The 22364-nt window shown below is 40.7% G+C and overlaps 1 protein-coding gene across 1 annotated transcript; it reads right to left on the bottom strand.

Annotated features, from left to right (window-relative positions):
* Positions 1-321: 321 nt before the first annotated feature.
* On the bottom strand, positions 322-3087 carry LOC146314011 (trace amine-associated receptor 1-like). Its single transcript, XM_084737051.1, has 2 exons — positions 2939-3087; positions 322-1162 (listed from the first exon to the last, which is right to left on the bottom strand). The coding sequence occupies exons 1-2, from the start codon at positions 3085-3087 to the stop codon at positions 322-324; spliced, it is 990 nt and encodes a 329-aa protein (XP_084593177.1).
* Between the last annotated feature and the right edge of the window lie 19277 nt (positions 3088-22364).

Genomic DNA, 22364 nt, shown 5'->3' on the forward strand with positions numbered 1-22364 from the left:
ATTTCAACATTAATTCATTCCTCAAGTTTTATTCACAGAAACTTCAGAGCTGTACTCCTGCATTCATTATACAGCATCTATGACTGAATACATACAGTAAGAAATGAGGAAAACTATGAGATATGTGGATCCTGTGATTATTTACAGATATTGACATTGATATTATTGTATGTACTGTTTACTATGTACTGCTATCTGTGTACTGAGTTGTACATACAAATACTTTATGTATAGTACAGTGACAAATTTTATATGAGCTGCAGTAGAAAGAGATATAAATCTTCAGAGTCAAACTAGTGATGATTACCAGCAAGTCATGAGTCAAGAGAGCTTAGAATGAGTAAAATCACCTTGAAATATTTTCCCAGAAATGATCATTCTGAAAGCTGATCGAAACCAGCTGTAAAAGAAACCATAGATGAATGGATTGAGCAGTGAATTTAACCATCCAAGCCACCTTAATGCAAAACTCCATGTTAATGACATTCTGTAATTCATGGTAAGCTCAGAGGTCCAACACAGAAAGAAAGGAGACCAACAGATGAGAAAAACTCCCATCACAATAGCCAGAGTTTTAGTCGCCTTTCTCTCCATCTTACTTTCAGATTTTGTGCTCTGACAGGTTGTGTTCTGGATGCTGCGTGCCTGTCTCTGTGCCACAATCAAAATCTTTAGGTAGATGGCAGACATTATGATAGCTGGTAGGAAGAAAGAAAAAGCATCTTGTAAACCCATAATTGATTGGCCAACAGCAGATATAGTCCAGCTCAGCAGGATCATGATCACACTAATATGCACATTTATTTTAGTTCTGTACCTCAGAGGCTGACACACAGCATAATATCTGTCAACAGAAATAAAGCACAGATGCCAAACAGAACATGAGCACAGATAGACATCAACAGAGCCTATTACCTTACAAGAGCTATATCTAACTGGTATCACACCAAAAGGCAAAAGTAAAACTCCAACAACCAGGTCAGCTACAGCAAGAGAGAGGATGAGGAAGTTTGTAGGAGTGTGGAGCTGTTTGAAGTAAATGATGGAGGTTATTACAAGAAGGTTCCCACATATTATCAGAACTGATAAAGAGCCAACAAAAATATATAATAAATACTTGGTGGTGGGGCCTGTTTCATAACAGAGAAAAACATCATCAGACCTGTTGGCAGAAAAGTTAGATTCCATGTATAAATGATCATTAATAGTAAAATAACATTTGCAATAAAATGCCTTAAATCAAGAAAATTAATAGTATGTAGTTTAATCTAAACCGAGATTTTCAGTTACTGTTAGTGCTCTGTGTTTTTCACACCATGCCTGTTTAGTTTGTGCATCTGTACTGATGGGAGCTCTTGGTCTGCGCCACTGAGCAGTATATTCAAATAAGTTATTCTTCAGGACTCATTAGCATATCATAGTCAAGGGAGTCTCTTAAAGGTGTACTCAATTTAGACATTTTAGTAGTATGACTCATAACAGACAAATAAGTAACCAGCGCAACACAGACTGAGATATTCTGATGCTGAATTCTAAAAATGCTGGGTCATACTCATAATGCAACTCCATACTCGTCTCTTCAATCTTTATGCAAATGACACAACTTTATACTTTCAAACTGAGTAATTGCATACGCCAAAGTACAAGTCAAGTGACCTTCATTGTCATGGTAACAAAATTAAATGTTTAGTTAATGTTGTTAAACAGATTCAGTTTGGGTAGGTTTTGGCCACCAACCTACCTGGGTAGGTTTTGAAATAGATTGTGGTTTGGATTAAAACCAGCACAATAAACAAGTTCGAAAATTATTTTTTACAGTTGCTTTTTAAGATTCCTCCAGGTTCCCAGTCAACAAACTGTCATATGCTGATTTGCCTGAAAATGACCTGTGGGATCTATGTTTTCCTTCAAGCCTTCAAAAAAGGGGAGCAATATCTTTTATTTATAATTTCTTATCTAATTTATAAAACCTATCATTGGAGACTCTGAGGTCAGCATGAGTGGGGGAATTTGACAGCAGAGCAGTATATAAAAACCTTAGAAGGGGTCTTGTTGGACCTCAGTCTGTGCTAGAGAAGGCTTTATTCAGTTCAAGGTGCTGAATCCCCTGCATATCCCAAAACTGAAATTTTCCCCAGTTATAGATCCAACCTGTGAAAGATGAAAGAAGACTCTCACCTGCCTCTCCAGCATGTTCATTCTGATCATGTCCTAATTTGTACATTATTGGAGTTCAGTCTTTAAAACACCAACATTTTTTGTTTTTCTGTTATGACAGTTATTTTTGGCATAGCAGAAGAGAGCAACAACCTCTCTTGAACTGAATTCAATATAACTAAATGTATCACTTTCACTACAGCAGAGAATTATCCTTCTCCACTGGATGGAGGTGGAATCAGTCGTTGAGGGAGGTAATGCAGCAACTCAAACTCTAGAAATCGAGATTAAGAATTTGTGGCTCCTCTGAAAAGTTTGAGAAAATTTGGAGACGATGTATAGTTAATACAAGCTTTGATGTTGTGTTCCTTTAAAGAAAAGTAAACTTTTGTTACTTGAGCAAGTTGGACCACCAGATCATTTTGGAAACGTCATTTGTGTTACTCACGCAAGTGTGTTTATTCACCACAAATAGCTAGCCGTAAGCTAATGAGCAACAAGCTAACAGTTAGAGGGCGCCACCTAGCAGGCTCTAGCTGTGTGTGAGTGCGTGTGTATGTGCATTAGCCTCTGACTGAACTCAGCACTCTGTTATGTTGTTTCAGTCTCTCTTCTATATTTTCTCTATGCTAGCTTACAGTAAATAGTTGATTGAGGTCAGCTCCTCTGTGGATCACTGCTGCAGACAGGTTTATAAGCAAGCAAGAGTGACAATAAGGCCACCAATGGTATCACTACCACAGCAATTCCCTGTCTCGGCTGGGCCACTGCTGCCATCTACAGCCCTGGTGGGGCCACTTCCAACGTCAGTCCTTGTGGGGCTGCCATCTCCTGTCCCAGTGGGGCCACTGCTGCCACTGCATGCAGGTCCTGTCCCATCGGGGCTGCCACCATCTCATGTCCCAACAGGGCCGCCCCCGTCGCAGCCATTTCTTTCCAAGTGAGGTCGCTGCCACCTTCTATCCCGGCAGGGCTCCCACCACAGCCACATCCTGTTCCAGCGGAGCTGCTGCAGCCAGTTCATGTCCCAGCAGGGCCACCACCATCAAAGCTATATCCTGTAACAGCGGAGTCACCGCCATCTCTTGTCCTCACATCTCTTGTCCTCAGTTTCTGTCACGGCTGGGGTGCAGCTGTTGCCAGTTCTTGCTCTGGCTGGGCTACTGATGCTGCAGCCAGTTCCTATCCAGGCAGGGTCACCACCATCTCCAGTATCATCAGATTTGCTGCAACAGCCAGTTCCTGTCCCGGCAGGGCCACTGCCATCTCCAGTCCTATCAGGTCACCACTATCTTCTGTCCTGGGAGGGCCACTGCCATTGCAGACAGTTCCTGTCCCGATAGAGCCATCACCAGTTCCTCTTCTGGCTGGGCTGCTGCTGTCACCAGTTCCTGTTCTGGCTGGGCTGTCAGCACCACCAGTTCCTGTCCCAGCTGCACCTCATCCAGGTCCTGGCTAGGCCCAAGCAGCAGCCTCTGGTTTCTCTGGCTGCCCCAGCTCACCTGCCAGACTCCCAGCTGCTGGCCTCCAGCATGACAGCCCTGTCGACAGTCTCCTGCCTGGTTTTTCAAACATCAGAGACTTGCCTTGCAGCTGGCCCCAACCTGCAGCCTAGATTTCTGGTGCCAGCAGCCTAATACAGGCTCTGTCCCCAGCATCCGCAGGGGTACCATCTTCATCTGTAGCATCCAAAAAGGTCCCGTCCTCATCTTTGCCTTTGGTCTCGTGCTTGTCTTGTCAATGGGTCCCTTCCTTACTTTTGGCACCCTGTTCATCCTCTTGAGGGGTTCGATCTTTGCCTTTGGTCTCCTGCTAGTTCTCCCAAGGGGCCCTGCCTTTGCTGCCTGCCAGTGGGGACCCACCTTCGTCAGTCGCCAGAGGCATCCTTCCATCTTCACCCTTGGCTGCCAGAGGGGTCCCACTGTCTTCACCCTCAGCTCCCAGAGGGGTCCTACCATTTTTGTCTTCAATGTTGGCCACCAGAGGGGTCCTGCCATCTTTGTCTTCAACATTGGCCACCAGAGGGATTCTGCCATCTCTGCCTACCCCACATCATGGTGTCAACATCATGGTGTCACCCAGATCTTCTCTGTTCCCCTGGGTTGACTCTAGGCTGTCTGCCTGAATTCTCCAGCTCCACCTCTGGCCTCTGGCTGTCCACCTGTGGTCTCCGGCTCCGCCTCTGCCCAGTTCTCAGGCCGTTCGCCTGTGGGCTCCGGTTCCACCTCTGCCTTAACCCTGGGCCATCTGCCTGAGGTCTTCAGCTCAGCCCTTGTCCAGCCTCCAGGCTGTCCTCTGGAGCAGCCTCCTCAGTTTGCCCTGCCTTCAGCGCACTTGTCACACTCCCAGCTGGACAGTCCATCCAAAATTCATCTGTCCCTCCTCCAGACCCACTCCACCCACCCAGGTTGGATTGAACCTTGGTTTTGGGACGTTGGGGGCTGTCCCTCAAGGTAGGGGGGTTCTGTCACTCCTCCATTAACCCAGTTTCCCCTCTGTCTCAGTAATTTTCCACTTTCTCCACCTCTGCTCCACTCTACCTGGCAGCCACTCCCACCTCATCAGCCCAACTCCACTCACCTGCAAGCTCAGCTGCAGCTCATCCACAATTAGCCCAGTAGCCTCTCCAGCACACTCACTTCTTGCCAGATTGTTCTTCAGTATTCCATGCAAGACTCTCCAGCACTATTTGTTTCTCCAAGCCCCAGCTCAGTTGTGATCCTGTCTACTTGTGTTTTCCTGCAGATAAAATATTGTTTTCCTTCATCTAGGTTGCTGGTAAATTCAGGCTGAAGACTCATTGGATTCAGCCATATTGCTCAGTTGTTGCTGTCATTGCCTTGGCATTGCACGTTCATGAATTTTAGGGGCAGATATTTTGAAGGCAGAGGTGTGTTTTTCTGGCTGTTATGTTCAAATACCAATTGTCTTTCTTCAAAAGGATACACCCCACCTTTAACTAAAATTACGGAGGCCTTAAGTTGACACCTACATGATTACCTCATGTTGTGGGAATTGTTGTGTAAATGTGCGGATGTGCTTAAAGCTGCCAAAAGGAAATAAAATATATGCATGATGAAGTATAACACCTACAGATGAAGATGAAATTATTAGCCCCCCTATGATTTGTTTTTTAAAGTATTACCCAAGTGCTGTTAAACAGGGCAAGGTATGGTGCTCCCATAGCTCAGTTGGTAGAGTATTCACCCCATGTACTGTGGCTGCTGGTCCTCTGCAGTGGTCGCTGGTTGGATTCCTGCCTGTGACCCATTTGTTGCATGTCATTCCCCTTCTCTCTACTCCATTTCCTGTCATATCTTCAGCTGTCCGTATCCAATGAAAGGCAAAAAGCCAAAAAATAATCTTACAAAAAAAAAACAAAAAACAGGGCAAAGTATTTCTACCACATTTTCCAAATATCCTAGTTTTATTTTGGATGCTTACATTATTTTACTTTACGCAGGTAAACAAAATCATTTCACAAAAAACAAAAACCACAAGGGTCATTATTAATTAATTACTGGACCCCCTGATGCTAATAGTAAATCATGTATCCTTTTTGCTGGATAACAGCCTGCAGTCATTCGTTGTTGTTTTCAACAAGTCTCAGACACGTCTCCTGAGGAATCCCAGCCCATTATTGTTTGCCGAATCACTCAAGCTCCTCCAGATTTGATGGTCTTCTGGCATGGATCTTGGTCTTCAGTTCACCCCGCAGATTTTCATTGGAATTCAAGTCAGGGCTTTGTGCAGGCCAGTTAGTAACATTCACTTTGGTGTTCTAGAGGTAGTTCTTCACCAGGAGCAACGTATGTTTTGGGTCGTTGTCGTGTTGGAAGACAAAGCGACGACCCAGAACCAGTTTTGCTGCTGACTGCTTGAGGTTTTCTTTCAAAATCTTCACATATCCTTCTTTCCTCATGATTCCTTCCACCTTGATGAGATTCCCAGTTCCAGATGCGCTGAAGCATCTCCACAGCATAATACTCACACCACCGTGTTTCACTGTGGTGACGGAGTTCTTTGGGTTATATCTCCCTTCTTTCTCCAAACATAAGCAACGTCTCTATGGCCAAAGAGCTCTAGTTTCATCTCATCTGACCAAAGGACATACTTGCAGTGTGCATAATCTTTCTCCAGGTGGTCCTTAGCATACTTCAGTCTGGCTTGAAGGTGTCACTTCTGCAGTAGTGGAGTTTTTCTTAGTCTGCAACCTCACATTCCAGGCTCTAGTGATTGTCTTCTTTGAGACTACAATTCCCAACTTGCAAAGTCATTCACTAGTGTCTTGGCAGTTATTCTGGAGTCATTAGAGACATCTCTCACTAGTTTTCTTTCCAGAGTCTTTTATTTTATTTTTTTTTTGCTTCTTACCTCTGCCAAGCTTGTTCTATACTGTGTGGCTCTCTTTGAATTTCTTGATGTTTCTCACTCCAGTTCATGACACTTGAAAATGCTGTGATAACTTTGTATATCCTTCTCCTGCTGCGTGAGCATCAACACTTCTTTTTCTCAAGTCTAAACTGATTTCTTTTGTTTTTGGCATGATGCTTTCTCAAGTGACAGCTCAAACCCTCACTGAAATTCTTATACTGTGTGTAAATTGGAAGATAATCCTCAGTTTTAACTTGATTTTACAAGCTTCGAGCATTGCAAAGTACAAACCACTGTTGCTGAAGCACATCATCACACAACAATGGTTTGTACTATAGCTCAATAAAACAGTCAGTTCTTAAGGGGGCGAATAATATTGACCCTGGTCATTTTTTAAAAAATAATTCTGTTACTGTGCGCAAATGTAAATAATGTTTGCTTTCTAAAGAAAACTAGCATGTTTAGAAATGCTATGTTGAAAAGCAATGCCAGGAAAGGACTGTGAGCATGTAAAAGTGGAGGAGAAGAGTGTGGCCTTGCTACAAATAAAAAGTACAGACAATAGAAGACAATTATTGGAGAACCCCAGAGATACTGCCAGGAGACCAGCTGTGCTGCAGCCTGTGTTCTGACCTTGGTGATTTGCACCTGTTTGTAACAAAGAGTGATATTCAAATATAAAAGCATAATCTGCAGTGTAACCAATATCTTTTCAGTCTCCTGTGCTTTTTCACAGATTTACATGGAGGTTCTTGTTTGAAAGTAACAAAAAATCCTTTGGAATAAGAGACAAGCACAGATATTGTGTCTGAGTATTAAATTGCCCTTCATCTGACCCTGGATAGATAAAACAGGTTTTTTGTTTACCATGACACTTGTTTTGGCAACTTATACTTGTGCCATTATTTCAGTTTATCTTGTGCTGATGTGTCACATCAATCTATATTATTTAGCACTGAGTCAAGTTGCCATATACTAATTACGAAACAATTCACAAATGATGATTTTCATTTTTGCCCCTACAACAGGGTTACTCAACTTATTTTGCCCAGGAGCCACTTTTGCAAAATGACAGGCAGTTAATAAACAAACACTTTAATAACATTACTTCTCAGTTAGATGTTTTACTGCATTTAAAAACTAGACCTGTATTTTAGTTGAAACATGTTGCACCTTTAAACATAACTGAAACCTCTTCCATCCTACCAGGAACAGAATGAGCAGCATATTTAAGCTCTTTTAGTCTGTAATACACATTTATGGGATCAAAATGATCCTAATTTCTGTGTAACTTTTGCTCCTCTTCAGCTAATAGTTAACTTTTCATGGCATAAAGCATCGTTATAGAAATCATCCTTCTTTCTGTTACTAACGGTCTAATTTAGGCCATCAGCCAAAATTGGCATATTTGTCTCCCTTCCTGGGAAAAACTGTCAATCAATATTTTTTTTTATTTTGAATAAGTAATGAGTCAGACAGCTAACTAGCAGTCTACTTGAGCTTCACCCCACTAGCTGCCAATTGAGTATCACTGCTCTAAAAGGATAAATCGGCCGTGCCTGAACAGGTTTTGAAATTACAGCAGTTTTTGATGGCAACTTTCTGTCTCACATAACTTTCCATTTCATGAAAATGCAATCATTTAACAGCTATGTTGTAAAGTGGGTGCATTGTTCACTGATCAAACCACAGCAGAGGTGGGATGTGTAAAAGTCAGACTGAAGACTGATGATTGAGAATGAATGAAATGAACATGTATAGTCTTAAGATTAAAAAAAAAAAACACTGCTTGTACTGTTTTGTAAATTAATTAATTGTGAAAATGTTCCACAAAGGCAAGCATTGTTAAGACACAAACTGCAGCATGGACAATATGGGCCATAAAAGCAGATATTTCTCTGCTTAGTCGTGGATTCACAGCAAGTGTCAAAGCAGAGACAGAATGAAAACGTATGACCCTGCAGAAAAAAGAATATTCCACTGTAAAAGATGCTGAAGTGTACATCTATAACTGTTATCTGAACAGAGACAAAAATAATCCATTGTTCTTTGCTTGAGCTGTTCTGTGTTCTGTGCCTGCAAAACTAGGACTTATGCTTCTACATTACACTCAAATGTTGTGGACGAATACATAATTCTGTTTCTATCCACATTAAAAAATGATGAAGGCTATGATTGAGAACTACTGTAAGAGAAAATCATTTCAACATTAATTAATTCCTCAAGTTTTATTCACAGAGAACTTCAGAGCTGTACTCCTGCATTCATTATGCAGCATCTATGACTGAATACATACAGTAAGAAATTAGGAAAACAATCAGAGATATGGATCCTGCTATTATTTATGAACATTAACATTGATTGTTTATGTACTGTACTGCTATCTGTGTACTGAGTTGTGCATACAGATACTTTATGGATAGTACAGTGGCAAATTTTATATGAGCTGCAGTAGAAAGAGATGTAAATCTTCAGAGCCAAACTAGTGATGATTACGAACAAGTCATGAGTCAAGAGAGCTTAGAATGAGTAAAATCACCTTGAAATATTTTCCCAGAAATTATCATTCTGAAAGCTGATCGAAACCAGCTGTAAAAGAAACCATAGATGAATGGATTAAACATTGAATTTGACCATCCAAGCCAAGTAAATGCATAATACACAGAAGCTGGTATTTTATAATTGACGAAAGGGTCAAAGGTCCAACAAAGAAAGAAAGGAGTCCAACAGATCAGAAAAACTCCCATCACAATAGCCAGAGTTTTAGTCGCCTTTCTCTCCATCTTACTTCCAGACATTGTGCTCTGACAGGTTGTGTTCTGGATGCTGCGTGCCTGTCTCTGTGCCACCATCAAAATCTTTAGGTAGATGGCACACATTATGGTAGCTAGGATGTAATAACCAAATATATGTGCTATACCTATAAATGAGAGGCCAATAGCAGATAGAGACCAGCTCAACAGGATCATGATCACAGTAACACGGATATTTATTTTAGTTCTATACATCAGAGGCTGACACACTGCAAAATATCTGTCAACAGAAATAAAGCACAAGTTCCAAACAGAACATGAGCACAGATGGAGATCAAAATACCTTTGTACCACACAAGAGCTTCTTGTAGCAGGTACCATTCCATAAGACAAAAGTAAAACCCCAACAAGCAGGTCAGCTACAGCCTGAGAGAGGATGAGGAAGTTTGTAGGAGTGTGGAGCTGTTTGAAGTAAATGACGGAGATTATTACAAGAAGGTTCCCACATATTATAAGACACGATAAAGAGCCAACAAAAATACTGAATAAATACTTGGTGGTGGTGACTGATTCAAAACAGAGATTTTTTTCCTCGGAAGCATCATCAGACCTGTTGACAAAAAAGTTCGGTTCCATGCATAAATTATCATCAGTAGTGAAGTAACATTTGCAACATGCCTTCTGTCAAGAAAATTAATAGTGTCACGTTTTCAGTAGAAAGAGATATTCACTTAACTTTAATGCAGTGTTTCACACCATGCTGATTTGTTTTGTGCATCTGTACTGATGGGAGCTCTTGGTCTGTGACACTGAGCAGTATATTCAGATAAGTTAGTCTTCAGGGCTCATTAGCATATCATGGTCAAGGGAGTCTCTTAAAGGGCAAGTACCACAGGCTGAGGTATTCTGACTTTGATTTTTTAAAAATGGTGGGTCATACCCATGATGCAAATCCATCCTTGTCTCTTCAATCTGGTCACAAGTAATCGCTTTTCATACTTTCAAACTGTGTCATTGCATACGCCAAAGTACACTTTTTCTCATTAACATTTGGGGAGATAATATCCATAGTCATCCAAACTTTGTTGCTGTCTATTTTACAAAACTCAAAACAAATTTGCAAACTCAGACACTGCTGTTGCTGCTGAGCAGTGACACTCACCACTCAAAAATGATGATCTCATCTCTGCCACCAGGGCCAAACATCGACCGATATCTGAGAACTTTACACAGAGATCTGCACTTCTAATCTACTCAGTGGTGCTATTGTTCTTCTCGGTCCACTACTGCAGCATTAATCAGCTAATGAGCACACCAGAAACCAGATTATCTCCACTGCAACCGGTCACATTCAATGAATGGACACAGCTAACCTCCTACACCACTATACTACGAGATGGTCGTGCAACTGCACCATATGAACGAACACAGCTGTTGACAGTCCTTTTTGCCAGTGATGTGCAGCTGAACCCAGGGCCTGTTATTACGCATGATCTCAACCTGGTGCATTCTCGAATGAAACTAGTGAAGGTAACACCAGCCAACAGGGATACTCAGTCCAACACCAATGGAATAAGGAAACAAGACATGAATAAAGTTATGGAAGAACTAGACTACATCAACTGGAGTGATGTTCTACATACAAATAATCTAGAGGCCTCTTGTTAACCATTCATAGTTACAATGAATGGAATTAAAGAAATTACACCAAACCTTTAAGAATAAACACATTAAGAGTAACCTGCCCTAGTTTAATGAGCAACTGTGGGATTACAGATACAATATTTTGCTTTGAAAATAGCGCTTAAGTCAAAATCAATTAATGATGGAACTCATTTTTTTTTAAACTCATAACAAAGTAGTTAATGAATTAGGAAAGGCAAATGCCTTTTTTTTCTGGATATTATTAAAGAAGGAAAGGGTAATAGTAAATTGATATGGAAGAACATAAATAAATTAAGTCACAGCAATCAGGTCAGGGAGAGTCAAGGAAAGGAAAATTGAAAATACAGAGAAATTTAATTAATGATGCTCGTAAAACTGTCTCCGCATTTAATAACTATTTTTCTGACTCACTGCAGAATCTAATGCACTCTTTACAGGGTAAGTAAATGACACTCTGCTTGTGTACTGGCATTTTGGCCACGCGGGTCAAACTGTGTTGCCACTTAGTTGCATTTTCATGACCGCTTATATCGTGGCAAGCTGTGCTCGACATGAACCATGAGCCCGACACACCTCTAAACGGGCTGCGGTCACGTTGTGCTGACCGTAGCCCAATGGTGGCAAGCCTCCTTTCTGTTCCCCTCCAACAAGCGATTGTTGTGATACTGAGCTTGTGTGTGCAGAGACAAAAACGTTTTCAAAAGTCTCTTTATGTTCAGCTCTCAGTACTTTTCTGTTTTAACACCAAATCTTTGTTTTTATATGTAGTTTAACTGTCAGATATATATTTTATTACACACAGCTGTCTGTCTGTGCTCGCTCATGACAGCCTGTAAGCTGTTGCTTGCTCATGAAGGGTGTGCTGCTAGTGGGTGGGGCTGAGGACTGACTGAGGGCTAAGGACGCAGAAAACGAAACCTAACTCTGATGAGATTTGAAAATCAACTGTTTTCAGGCTTTCTATCTACTGCAGCTTTAATTGGAAAAAAAAAATCTAATTAAAACTAGATAATGGGAGCGCTGTAGGGGCTGTATTTTTGGATTTGAGAAAACCATTTGATACTCTAAATCATAATGTTCTTCTCTCTAAATTATCCAATTTTAAGTTCTCTGTTGATGCAATCAAATGGATGGAGTTCTGCCTCACTGTGAGAAGACAATGTACTGGAGTTGAGAATAGAACCTCATCGTTGGTTGATTGCTCCGTTGGTGTTCCACAAGGCTCAATCTTTGGACCTCTTTAATTTAGTCTATATGTTAATGATCTGCTACTCATACATTCTGAAGTTGAAACCCAAATGTATGCAGATGACACAGTCATCCTCACACATGGAAATGACATATGTTAAGTGGCAGCTAAATTTACAGCAGCTGTGGCCAAGCTTCCCAACTTCCCAACTAAGTAAAACTGCTTGCATATACTTTTATATAAGGAAAACTGGAGGTCAGCCAGATATTGTGGTAGAGGGAGAAAGCATCCAGACTGTGTTACATTGAGCTGGCTGCTCCTCCATTAAGAGTTCATACAACTGCATTCAGACAATGAGAGGACAAGTAGGATGACCAACAGAGGTGACTGCACAGTACAGCACAGATCTACTGAGTTTGGCAGATCAGTCTTCTCAAACACTTGATCTAGTACTATGAAATCTTGTTGTAGTTTTATTGTTGTTGTGCTGTCTTAATGGTCTTCCTACAGTGTCCAAAGGCATTTCCAAAACAGATGAGACAAATACTCTCCCAGTGTGTCCTGGGTCTGCCGTGCAGTCTCAAACCAGTTGGACGTGCCCAAAAAACCTTCACTGACCCTTTGCTGAGCCCCACTTTCAACAGCAACCATAACTAGAGCTGACAAGCTTTTGATTTTTCTACATGTTGACGCGGTGCGCAGGAGGCTTAGAGAGGAGCAATACTCGGTTTTTCATGAGTCTGGTGACATCTTTTCTGTAGTCTCTAAAAAACATGAAAAACAAGAGCTAAACTCTGTCTTCATGTGCTCTAACAAGCTGCAAACATTAGCATGCCTGGACTAGCTTACTAGCTGCAGTAACTTTACCTCCAGCCAAACTTGTTAGATACCACTGCATTAGCATTTTGTTCTGTGGGGGTTTGAGGAGGATGTGGGTTGATGCAGAATCAAAGTGGGTCAACAAAGATGCATCTCTCTCTGGCTTGCTGTCTCAGGTCTCAGCCCAGTTAGCTTAGCGCTTATCCTGGCTATATTCTGCAATCACGGTTCAGTTTGTCTGGCTGGATGACCTGTCTCAAAGGTCTTCTGCCGGAACAGGAGATGGCTGCGGAGGCCTTAGTCTATGCTGGCACCGCCGGCCTCCTGCTCATCCGCCAGAGGGGTCCCACCTTCGCTGCCGGCCTCCTGCTTGTCCGCCAGAGGGGTTCCACCTTCGTCTTTCACCAGCACCGCCGGGCTCCTGCTCGTCTACTAGAGGGGTCTCGCCTTCGCTGCCAGCCACCTGCTCGTCGCCCATCTCCAGGGAGGTCTTGCTTTCGCTGCCGGCCTCCTGCTCGTCGCCCGTCTCCAGGGAGGTCTCGCCTTCCCTGCCGGCCTCCTGCTTGATGCCCGTCTCCAGAGGGGCTCTGCCTTCGCCGGCCTCCAGAGGGGCTCTGCCTTCGCACGCCAGCCTCCAGGCCTGCTCCAGCTCTGCCCTGCCCCAGGCTGTCCGCCCAAGGTCCCCTGCTCCAGCTCTGCCCTGCCCCAGGCTGTCCGCCCGAGGTCCCCTGCTCTGGCTCTGCCCTGCTCCCGGGCCGTCCGCCCGAGGTCCCCTGCTCCGGCTCTGCCCTGCCCTCGGGCCATTCGCCTGAGGTCTCCGCCTTGCCTCTGTCCAGTCCCTGGATCTATGAACTAGCTGACTGTTTTTTGTATAACTGCCACCGTTATTACTATAATCTGCTTAAATGCAGTGTAATAATGGAAAGTTGGGCTTAGCAATACTAACTAAGGAGGGTGGGGCTTAGTGTAGGGTCAGTTGTCTCCTTTGATTACAAAATGAGCCCAGCTAACCTGCAGATCAGGTCCATAGGTGAGGTCTGAAAGTTGATCTTCTAGTAAATCTGAAGCTTTGCCCTCTGGCTCAGTATCTTGAAGAAGTATTTTTACTTCTTACCTAGAATACCGACACAGTCTCCTTTAACAAGGACCTCACTCAGATTACGTGGCATATAAGGACAGAATGGCTTGTAGCAATAGCCTGGGTACATGATACTCCTGGAGTACTGTCACGGGGTGATGGTGTGTATGTGGAAGGATGTGTGTGTGGCTGGTCCTGGTGGCGGCGCTATCCCTGGGTGAAGCTCTGTAGGCTTTTGCGGCATTTCTTTAAATGACCCGGAACGACACTGTGGGTGAGCGGGCAGTAATTCGTGGGCTGGGCTTCCTGTGGGTGTCTCCTATCTCCTGTCTTAGGTGATGCACGGCAGGTGTGTGGAGGGCCGGAGGAGAGTGGAGCTCAAAGAGACACGGAAGCAGAGCAGCGTGAACAATACTGGTGTGCATGACAAAGACCTCAACGGAGAAGGATCTCCAGCCTATGGCCCGGTCCGAACGAGTGCCTCTGCAAGAGTCACCCGCAAGATGGCGAGGGCACACACTCTGCCCACATGCCACTGCAACTGTGGGGGAAAGTGAGACACGCTTCATGGAAAAGTGGAGGGGTGAACGTGTGCTTCACATGCTTACATGCTTCTTCCCCAGATTTACATGGAGGTTCTTGTTTGCAAGCAATAAATAATAATTTGGAACAATTCACAAAGACAGATATTGTCTGAGTGACTGAGAATTTCATTGTCCTTCATCTCACCTTGACTAGTTGCAACAGGTTTTCTGTTTACTATGACACTTCATGCTCAATCTTGTAGAAGGGCCCTTATTATTGCAGTTTATCTTGTGCTAACATTTCACATCAATCTATATTAGTTTGTGCTTAATCAAACTGCCACATTCTATAACACACAAAAGATGTACAGTGATGTACAGTGGGGTCAGTGTAAGCACAAAGGTCAATTTTACCCCAGATGCCCCTACAACAGAGGAATGCAAAATGACAGGAGGCCAGGGGTCAGTTAATGAACAAACCTCAGTCTGATGAGATCCACTTGATGCCCCATCTTGTCGAGGGGCCCTTATTGTTTCATATTATTTATTTCATTTGTGCTTATGCCACAAAGACAATGACATCACATTGACCTAAATTAGGTTGTGCTTAGTCATGATGCCACATGATAATTACTGAGTACTACACAAAGTATATACAGTGACTGAGTGTGTGATCTGTGTGAGCTTGAAAATTGTATTTTCCTTGGGAACCCCTAGAATGGAGTTACTTAACTTGCTTTGCACTGGGGCCCATAAACAAACATAAATAATTGCATTATATCAGACAAAATGAATAAATATTAAAAACCAAATACCTAATATTTTATTGAAATTCTTTATTTTCAAATTAAGAGACTTATTTAATTAACTTAGTAACTAACTTTGTGCAATGATTCACAAATAAATCTGATATTTTACTGTATTTAAAAACTGCAGCTGCATTTTAGTTGTGCTTTAACATTTAAAACAGGTTACAACATTGAACATAACTGGAACCTCTTCCATCCTACCAGGGACATAAAGAGCAGCTTATTTAAACTCTTTTAATCTGTTATACACAATTATGGGATCAGAATTATTCTCATTTCTGTGTAACTTTTACTTCTCTTTAGCTATCAGCACTTTGCACAGCCTAATTTAGACCATCCTCCAGAAGTGATATACCTGTTCCTCCTTCCTGGGAAAAATGGTGTGAATCAATTTTTACTGTGATCAAGAAAACAGTCAGAGGGTCACCTGGCAGCCAGATTTGTCCCACTGGCCGCAAGTGTCCCTACAAGGACAATGTGGCTCTGCCTGAACTTACAAATAAAAGCTTTAGAGATTAAAGTAGTTTTTGATGGCAAGTTTTTTCACATAATTGTTCATTGCATTGAATGTAATCATTTAACAACTAATATTGTAATGTGGGTTGATTGATAAGTAAGAACACATACAATGAAAACACATACACAGTCTTCAGATTTAAAGAACCCTCCTTGCACTGTTTTGTAAATCTGATTCATTGTGTCTCACAAAGGCAAACTAAGTGTCCACTAATAATGACTCAATGTTATTAAGACACAATCTGCAGTGTGGACAAGACAAACGGCCACAATCATCATGGACCATGAAAGTGGACATTTTCTCTCTTTAGTCTTGGATTCACAGCATCTTCATAGGTGTCAAAGCAAAGACAGAATGTGAACTTATTAACTTGCACAAAAAAGTGATTCTACTGTAAAGGATGCTAAAGTGAGCATCCATTATTTTATCATCTGAACAAAGACAAAAGTAATCCAGCATTGTTTAGCTATTTTCCTGCTGGCAAAACTAGATTTTTTTACTATTTCATTATGATCCAAATAGTGTTTTGGTCAACTAATACTTATTTCTGTTTCCCTCTGCAGCCAAAACAAATGATTCACAGAGAACTTCAGAGCTGTACTCCTGCATTCATTATACAGCATCTATGACTGAATACATACAGTAAGAAATGAGGAAAACTATGAGATATGTGGATCCTGTGATTATTTACAGACAATGACATTGAAACTATTGTATGTACTGTTTACTATGTACTGCTATCTGTGTATTGAGTTGTCCATACAGATACTTTATGTATAGTACAGTGGCAAATTTTATATGAGCTGCAGTAGAAAGAGATGTAAATCTTCAGACCCAAACTAGTGATGATTACCAGCAAGTCATGAGTCAAGAGAGCTTAGAATGAGTAAAATCACCTTGAAATATTTTCCCAGAAATGATCATTCTGAAAGCTGATCGAAACCAGCTGTAAAAGAAACCATAGATGAACGGATTGAGCACTGAATTGAACCATCCAAGCCATATACATGCATAATACACAGTAAATGGTATTCTGTAATCAATGAAAGGGTCAATGGTCCAACAAAGAAAGAAAGGAGTCCAACAGATCAGAAAAATTCCCATTACAATAGCCAGAGTTTTGGTGGCCTTTTTCTCCATCTTACTTTCAGACTTTGTGCTCTGACAGGTTGTGTTCTGGATGCTGCGTGCCTGTCTCTGTGCCACCGTCAAAATCTTTAGATAGATGGCACACATTATGACAGCTGGGAGATAAAAAGCAAAAACATCTTGTAAACCTTCAATTGAAAAGCTAAGAGTAGATATAGTCCAGCTCACCAGGATCATAATCACAATAACACGGACATTTATTTTAGTTCTGTACCTCAGAGGCTGACACACAGCAAAATATCTGTCAACAGAAATAAAGCACAAGTTCCACACAGAAGATGCACACAGATAGAGATCAAAATAGTCTAGTACCGAACAGGAGTTTCCTGTATCTGGTATCACAAGATAAAGCAAAAGTAAAACCCCAACAAGAAAGTCAGCTACAGCGAGAGAGAGGATGAGGTAGTTTGTAGGAGTGTGGAGCTGTTTGAAGTAAATGATGGAAGTTATTACAAGAAGGTTCCCACATATTATAAGAACTGATAAAGACCCAACAAAAATATATACTAAATACATGTCAGGGACTGACGTTTTGAAAGGTATATATGGTGCTTCAAGACAGAGAAATTTTTCCTCAAAAACATCATCGGAGCTGTTGACAAAAAGGTTAGGTGCCATGCATAAATGATAACTGACAGTGTATTAACATTTGCAATAACATTCCTTAAATCAAAATATAACAGTTTCTAGTTTTCTGTAGAGAGAGATTTTCAGTTACTTTTAGTGCTCTGTGTGTTTCTCACCATGCTTGTGTGGTTTGTACGTCTGTACTGATGGGAGCTCTTGGTCTGTGTCACTGAGCTAATTTGGATCAGTTATTCTTTGGGATTCATTAGCATATCATCGTCAAGTGACCTTCTCAAAGGAATACTCAATGTAGTACAGTTTAGCGTTGTGCATCCATAAACTTGCAGATATCATAAACTATGTGTAAAAATAACACAACTTTACACTTTGAAATTGCATGGTTACATACTTCAAAGTACACTTTTGTGTATATATATGATATGCCAGGTTTTCCCTTTAACTTCCATGGATCCATAGTCAGGTTCCTTATCATGGCGCCAAGAATTAAACCTTCTTTTATATGGTGAAACTGTTGGAATTTGAGTAGGTTTAGGGCAACAAATCTACTTGGTTAGGTTTCGGGAAAGATCGTGAACTGATTGGCCATATCCTAATCTCTACACTTATTGGTGTTCAACCGCCAAAAAACTATCCTTAATAATACCAATTACACTTAAATAAACCAAATTAAATCAAATAAAACATAAAATAAATACATAAATAAATAAACTAACTCTATGGAAACAAGTAGTGAAATGGTTTGTCATTGGTCCACAGTCCATACAAATCCCGTTCAGCCCACACATGATCCATGTAATAAATTAAGCTATTATAATGTGAAAATTGTTTAGGGGTATGACATTTCAAGACTAACAGTGACAGTATACTTTTTAAGATTGAGGAGGTTTATTGTCATGCCGGTTATATAAGTGCAATCCTATGAAAAACTATGGCCAGAATGCTCTGACATAAAATACAGGTAGAAAGTAACAGACATACAAGTAATAAAACACAGAACTAGACAGAATAATTATATTGTGTTGATCTGAGTGTGTGAGTGAGGTAGGTGTGTGTGTGTGTGTGTGTGTGTGTGTGTGTGTGTGTGTGTGTGTGCTGAATATCCAATATATTATTGTTCAAATGTAAAAAGGGGTTGCAGTTGCATTGTTGTGGTGTGTGTTGTTGGGTATTTATTTATTTATTTGAGAGTCTAATAGCCTGGGGAAAGAAACTGTTCCTTAGTTTGCTGTTTGTTCCTCTATCTGTGGAAGGAAAAGATGAAGAAGAAAAAAAGTTATTTGTATAGTGCTTTTCACAGAAATGAGTCACAAAGTGCTTAACACAACATTTAAAAACAAATACAAAAGAGGGATCAACAAGGAGTGAAAATTAAAACAAAAACACATTGAAAAAGACAATATAGAATGTGACTGCACACTAAAAACATAAAACACAGACCTTGTGGATACAGGTCACCCAAACGCCGGTCTGAACAGGTGAGTCTTTAGCTGCCTTTTAAATGAGTCCACAGAATGAGCCAATTGTAAGAGTGCAGGCAAAGTCTTGCATAGTTTAGGTGCTACGGCCTCAAATGCTCAATCACCACAGTTCTTAAGGTGAGTTATAATATAATAATTGATGTGAGATCAGTTGAAGGCATGAATAAACATTTCTAGTTCAGTTTTTGAGACTACAGATCTTAGTTTACAAATGTTTCTTAAGTGGAAAGAACAAGATCTGGTCAACTGTTTAATGTGTGTATCAAGTGATGTGGATTGATCAAATATGACCCCAAAATTACACAGACTGGCATGGATAGCAGAAGACAAATGCCCTATATTTTGAAAAATCATGGGGGCTACCCTTTTTGGAGCAACAACTGGAACCTCTGTCTTACCGGCATTGAGGTGCAAGTAATTTTCTGCTGTTCAGTCTCTTATGGCCTTCAGATGACCAAGGAGCCTCGATAACCTAAAAACCTTCATCATATTTAAATGAAGAGTGGAGCTAAATGTCATCTGCAAATAAATGATATGAGATACCAAATATGTCTATTATTTGCCCTAGGGGCGGCAAATATAAAGAGAAAAAAGGGACCACATGACCGAGCCCTGCAGTATACCACAAGACATTAGAGAGGAGTCAGACACAAAGTCTCCAATAGAGATCTGGGACTGAGAAGCATAAATCCATTGGGACATTTCTAGTTTTTTCTAGAAAAAGATTTTCAGTTAGTTTTAGTGCTCTGTGTGTTTCACACCGTGCTGATTTGTTTTGAACATCTGTACTGATAGGAGCTCTTGGTCTGTGCCACTGAGCAGTATATTCAGATAAGTTATTCTTCAGGGCTCATTAGCATATCATGGTCAGGGGACTCTCTTTAAGGGGAACTCTATGTAGCACAACATAGTATTAGACTTCTGTGAACTTGGAGGACTCATAAGAGACAGATTAAAATAAGAAACCAGATCAACACAGGCCGAGATATTCTGACTTTGAATTCTAAAAATGTTGGATCATACCAATAAAGCAACTCCATCCCTGCCTCTTCAATCTGGTTGCAAATAACCTCATGTCATACCTTCAAATTGCGTAATTGCAAACACCTAAGTACAATGTTGTGTACGGGCTTAAGTATCAGCAAATCTTGGAAAGGTTTTGAAAAAGATTATGGTTTGTGTTGACATCAGTACAAATAGGAATAAATTAAGTATCCCACAAAAACAGTTTTTCAGATTCCAGGTTCACAGTCAACAAACCTCATATCCTGATTTGCCTGATAATCACCTGCACAATCTGTTTTCCTTTGAGCCTTCAAAAAATGGGGTGCAACATCTTTTATTTATAATTTCTTATTTAATTTGCAAAACTCATTATTGGAGACTCTGAGGTCTGAATGGGAGCAGGAGTTAGGGGTGGTTGTGATTGCAGAGCATTGACTAAATAGTTTGGAATGTGTGCATATGTCTTCAATCTGTGTTAGGCAATTCAATTCAGGGTGCTATGGTGCCTTAATAAGTCAAAAGTCAAACGCTTAAACCTGCTTCCAGTTGAAGGTCCTACTTGTGGAAGACTCTCACCTGAATGAACTCTGCACAGTGATCACACTGACCTAAGTTAAGTTGTGCTTTGTTAGGTTTCCACATACTAATTGCCAAAAATGAAAAAGATTAAATTTTCCCCAGAGACTCCTAGAATGGAGTTACTTAACTTGCTTTACCCAGGGGCCACGTTTGCAACATGGCACAACAAACATTAATAATAACATTATATCAGATAGAATGAATAAACACTAAAAAGCTAATAACTCATCTTTTATTGAAATTCCTTATTTTAGTTGTGCTTTGGTAACATTTAAAACAAGTTACAACATTGAACATAACTGGAATCTCTTCCATCCTACCAGGGACATAAAGAGCAGCTTATTTAAGCTCTTTTAGTCTGGGGTCATAGTTTTTGATGGCAAGTTTTTTTCACATAATTGTTCATTGCATTGAATGTAATCATTTAACAACTAATATTGTAATGTCGGTTGGTTGATAAGTAAGAACACACACAATGAAAACACATACACAGTCTTCAGATTTAAAGAACTCTGCTTGCACTGTTTTGTAAATTTGATTCATTGTGAACTGTCTCACAAAGGCAAACTAAGTGTCCACTAATAATGACTCAATGTTGTTGATTCACAGCATCTTCATAGGTGTCAAAGCAGAGACAGAATGTGAACTTATTAACTTGCACAAAAAAGTGATTCTACTGTAAAGGATGGTAAAGAGTGTACTCATGAATTTTTTTTCTGAACAGAGACAAAAGTAATCCAGCATTGTTTAGCTACTTTTATGCTGTCAAAACTAGATTTTTTTACAACTCCATTATGATCCTCACACTGTTGTGGTCAACTAATACTTAATTCTGTTTCCCTCTGCAGCCAACACAAATAATGGCACTGAATAAAATCTACTGCAAGAGAAAGATCATTTCTATGTTCTATTTCTATGTTCAATGTTTATTATTCCTGAAGTTCTATTCCTGAGGACTCCAGAGCTGTACTCCTGCATTCATTATGCAGCATCTATGACTGAATACATAGAATAAGAAATGAGAAAAGTTATGAGATATGTGGATCCTGTGATTATTAACACACAATGACATTGAGATTATTGTATGTATTGTCTACTATGTAAGGCTATCTGTGTACTGAGTTGTACACATAGATACTTTATGCATAGTACAGTGGCAAATTTTATATGAGCTGCAGTACAAAGAGATATAAATCTTCAGAGCCAAACTAGTGATGATTACCAACAAGTCATGAGTCAAGAGAGCTTAGAATGAGTAAAATCACCTTGAAATATTTTCCCAGAAATGATCATTCTGAAAGCTGATCGAAACCAGCTGTAAAAGAAACCATAGATGAATGGATTGAGGACTGAATTGAACCATCCAAGCCACACACATGCATAATACACAGTAAATGGTATTCTGTAATCAATGTAAGGGTTGATGGTCCAGCAAAGAAAGAAAGGAGTCCAACAGATCAGAAAAACTCCCATCATAATAGCCAGAGTTTTAGTGGCCTTTTTCTCCATCTTACTTTCAGACTTTGTGCTCTGACAGGTTGTGTTCTGGATGCTGCGTGCCTGTCTCTGTGCCACTGTCAAAATCTTTAGGTAGTTGATAGACATTAGAATAGCTGGGAGATAAAAAGCAAAAGCCTCTTTTAAATCTGCAATTGAAAAGCTAAGAATAGATACAGTCCA

This window comes from Lutjanus erythropterus, chromosome 15, assembly GCF_056507025.1.
Source record: "Lutjanus erythropterus isolate fLutEry1 chromosome 15, fLutEry1.hap2, whole genome shotgun sequence".
NCBI lineage: Eukaryota > Metazoa > Chordata > Actinopteri > Lutjaniformes > Lutjanidae > Lutjanus > Lutjanus erythropterus.

What these genes read in the sequence shown, in the direction of transcription:
- LOC146314011 (XM_084737051.1), bottom strand. Translation starts at nt 3,087, where the DNA reads ATGGCTGCGACGGGGGCGGCCCTGTTGGGACATGAGATGGTGGCAGCC. An exon ending in GAAGTGGCCCCACCAGGGCT is followed by an intron (nt 1,163 to 2,938) that starts GTAGATGGCAGC and finishes TTCTGCCAACAG; the next exon opens with GTCTGATGATGTTTTTCTCT.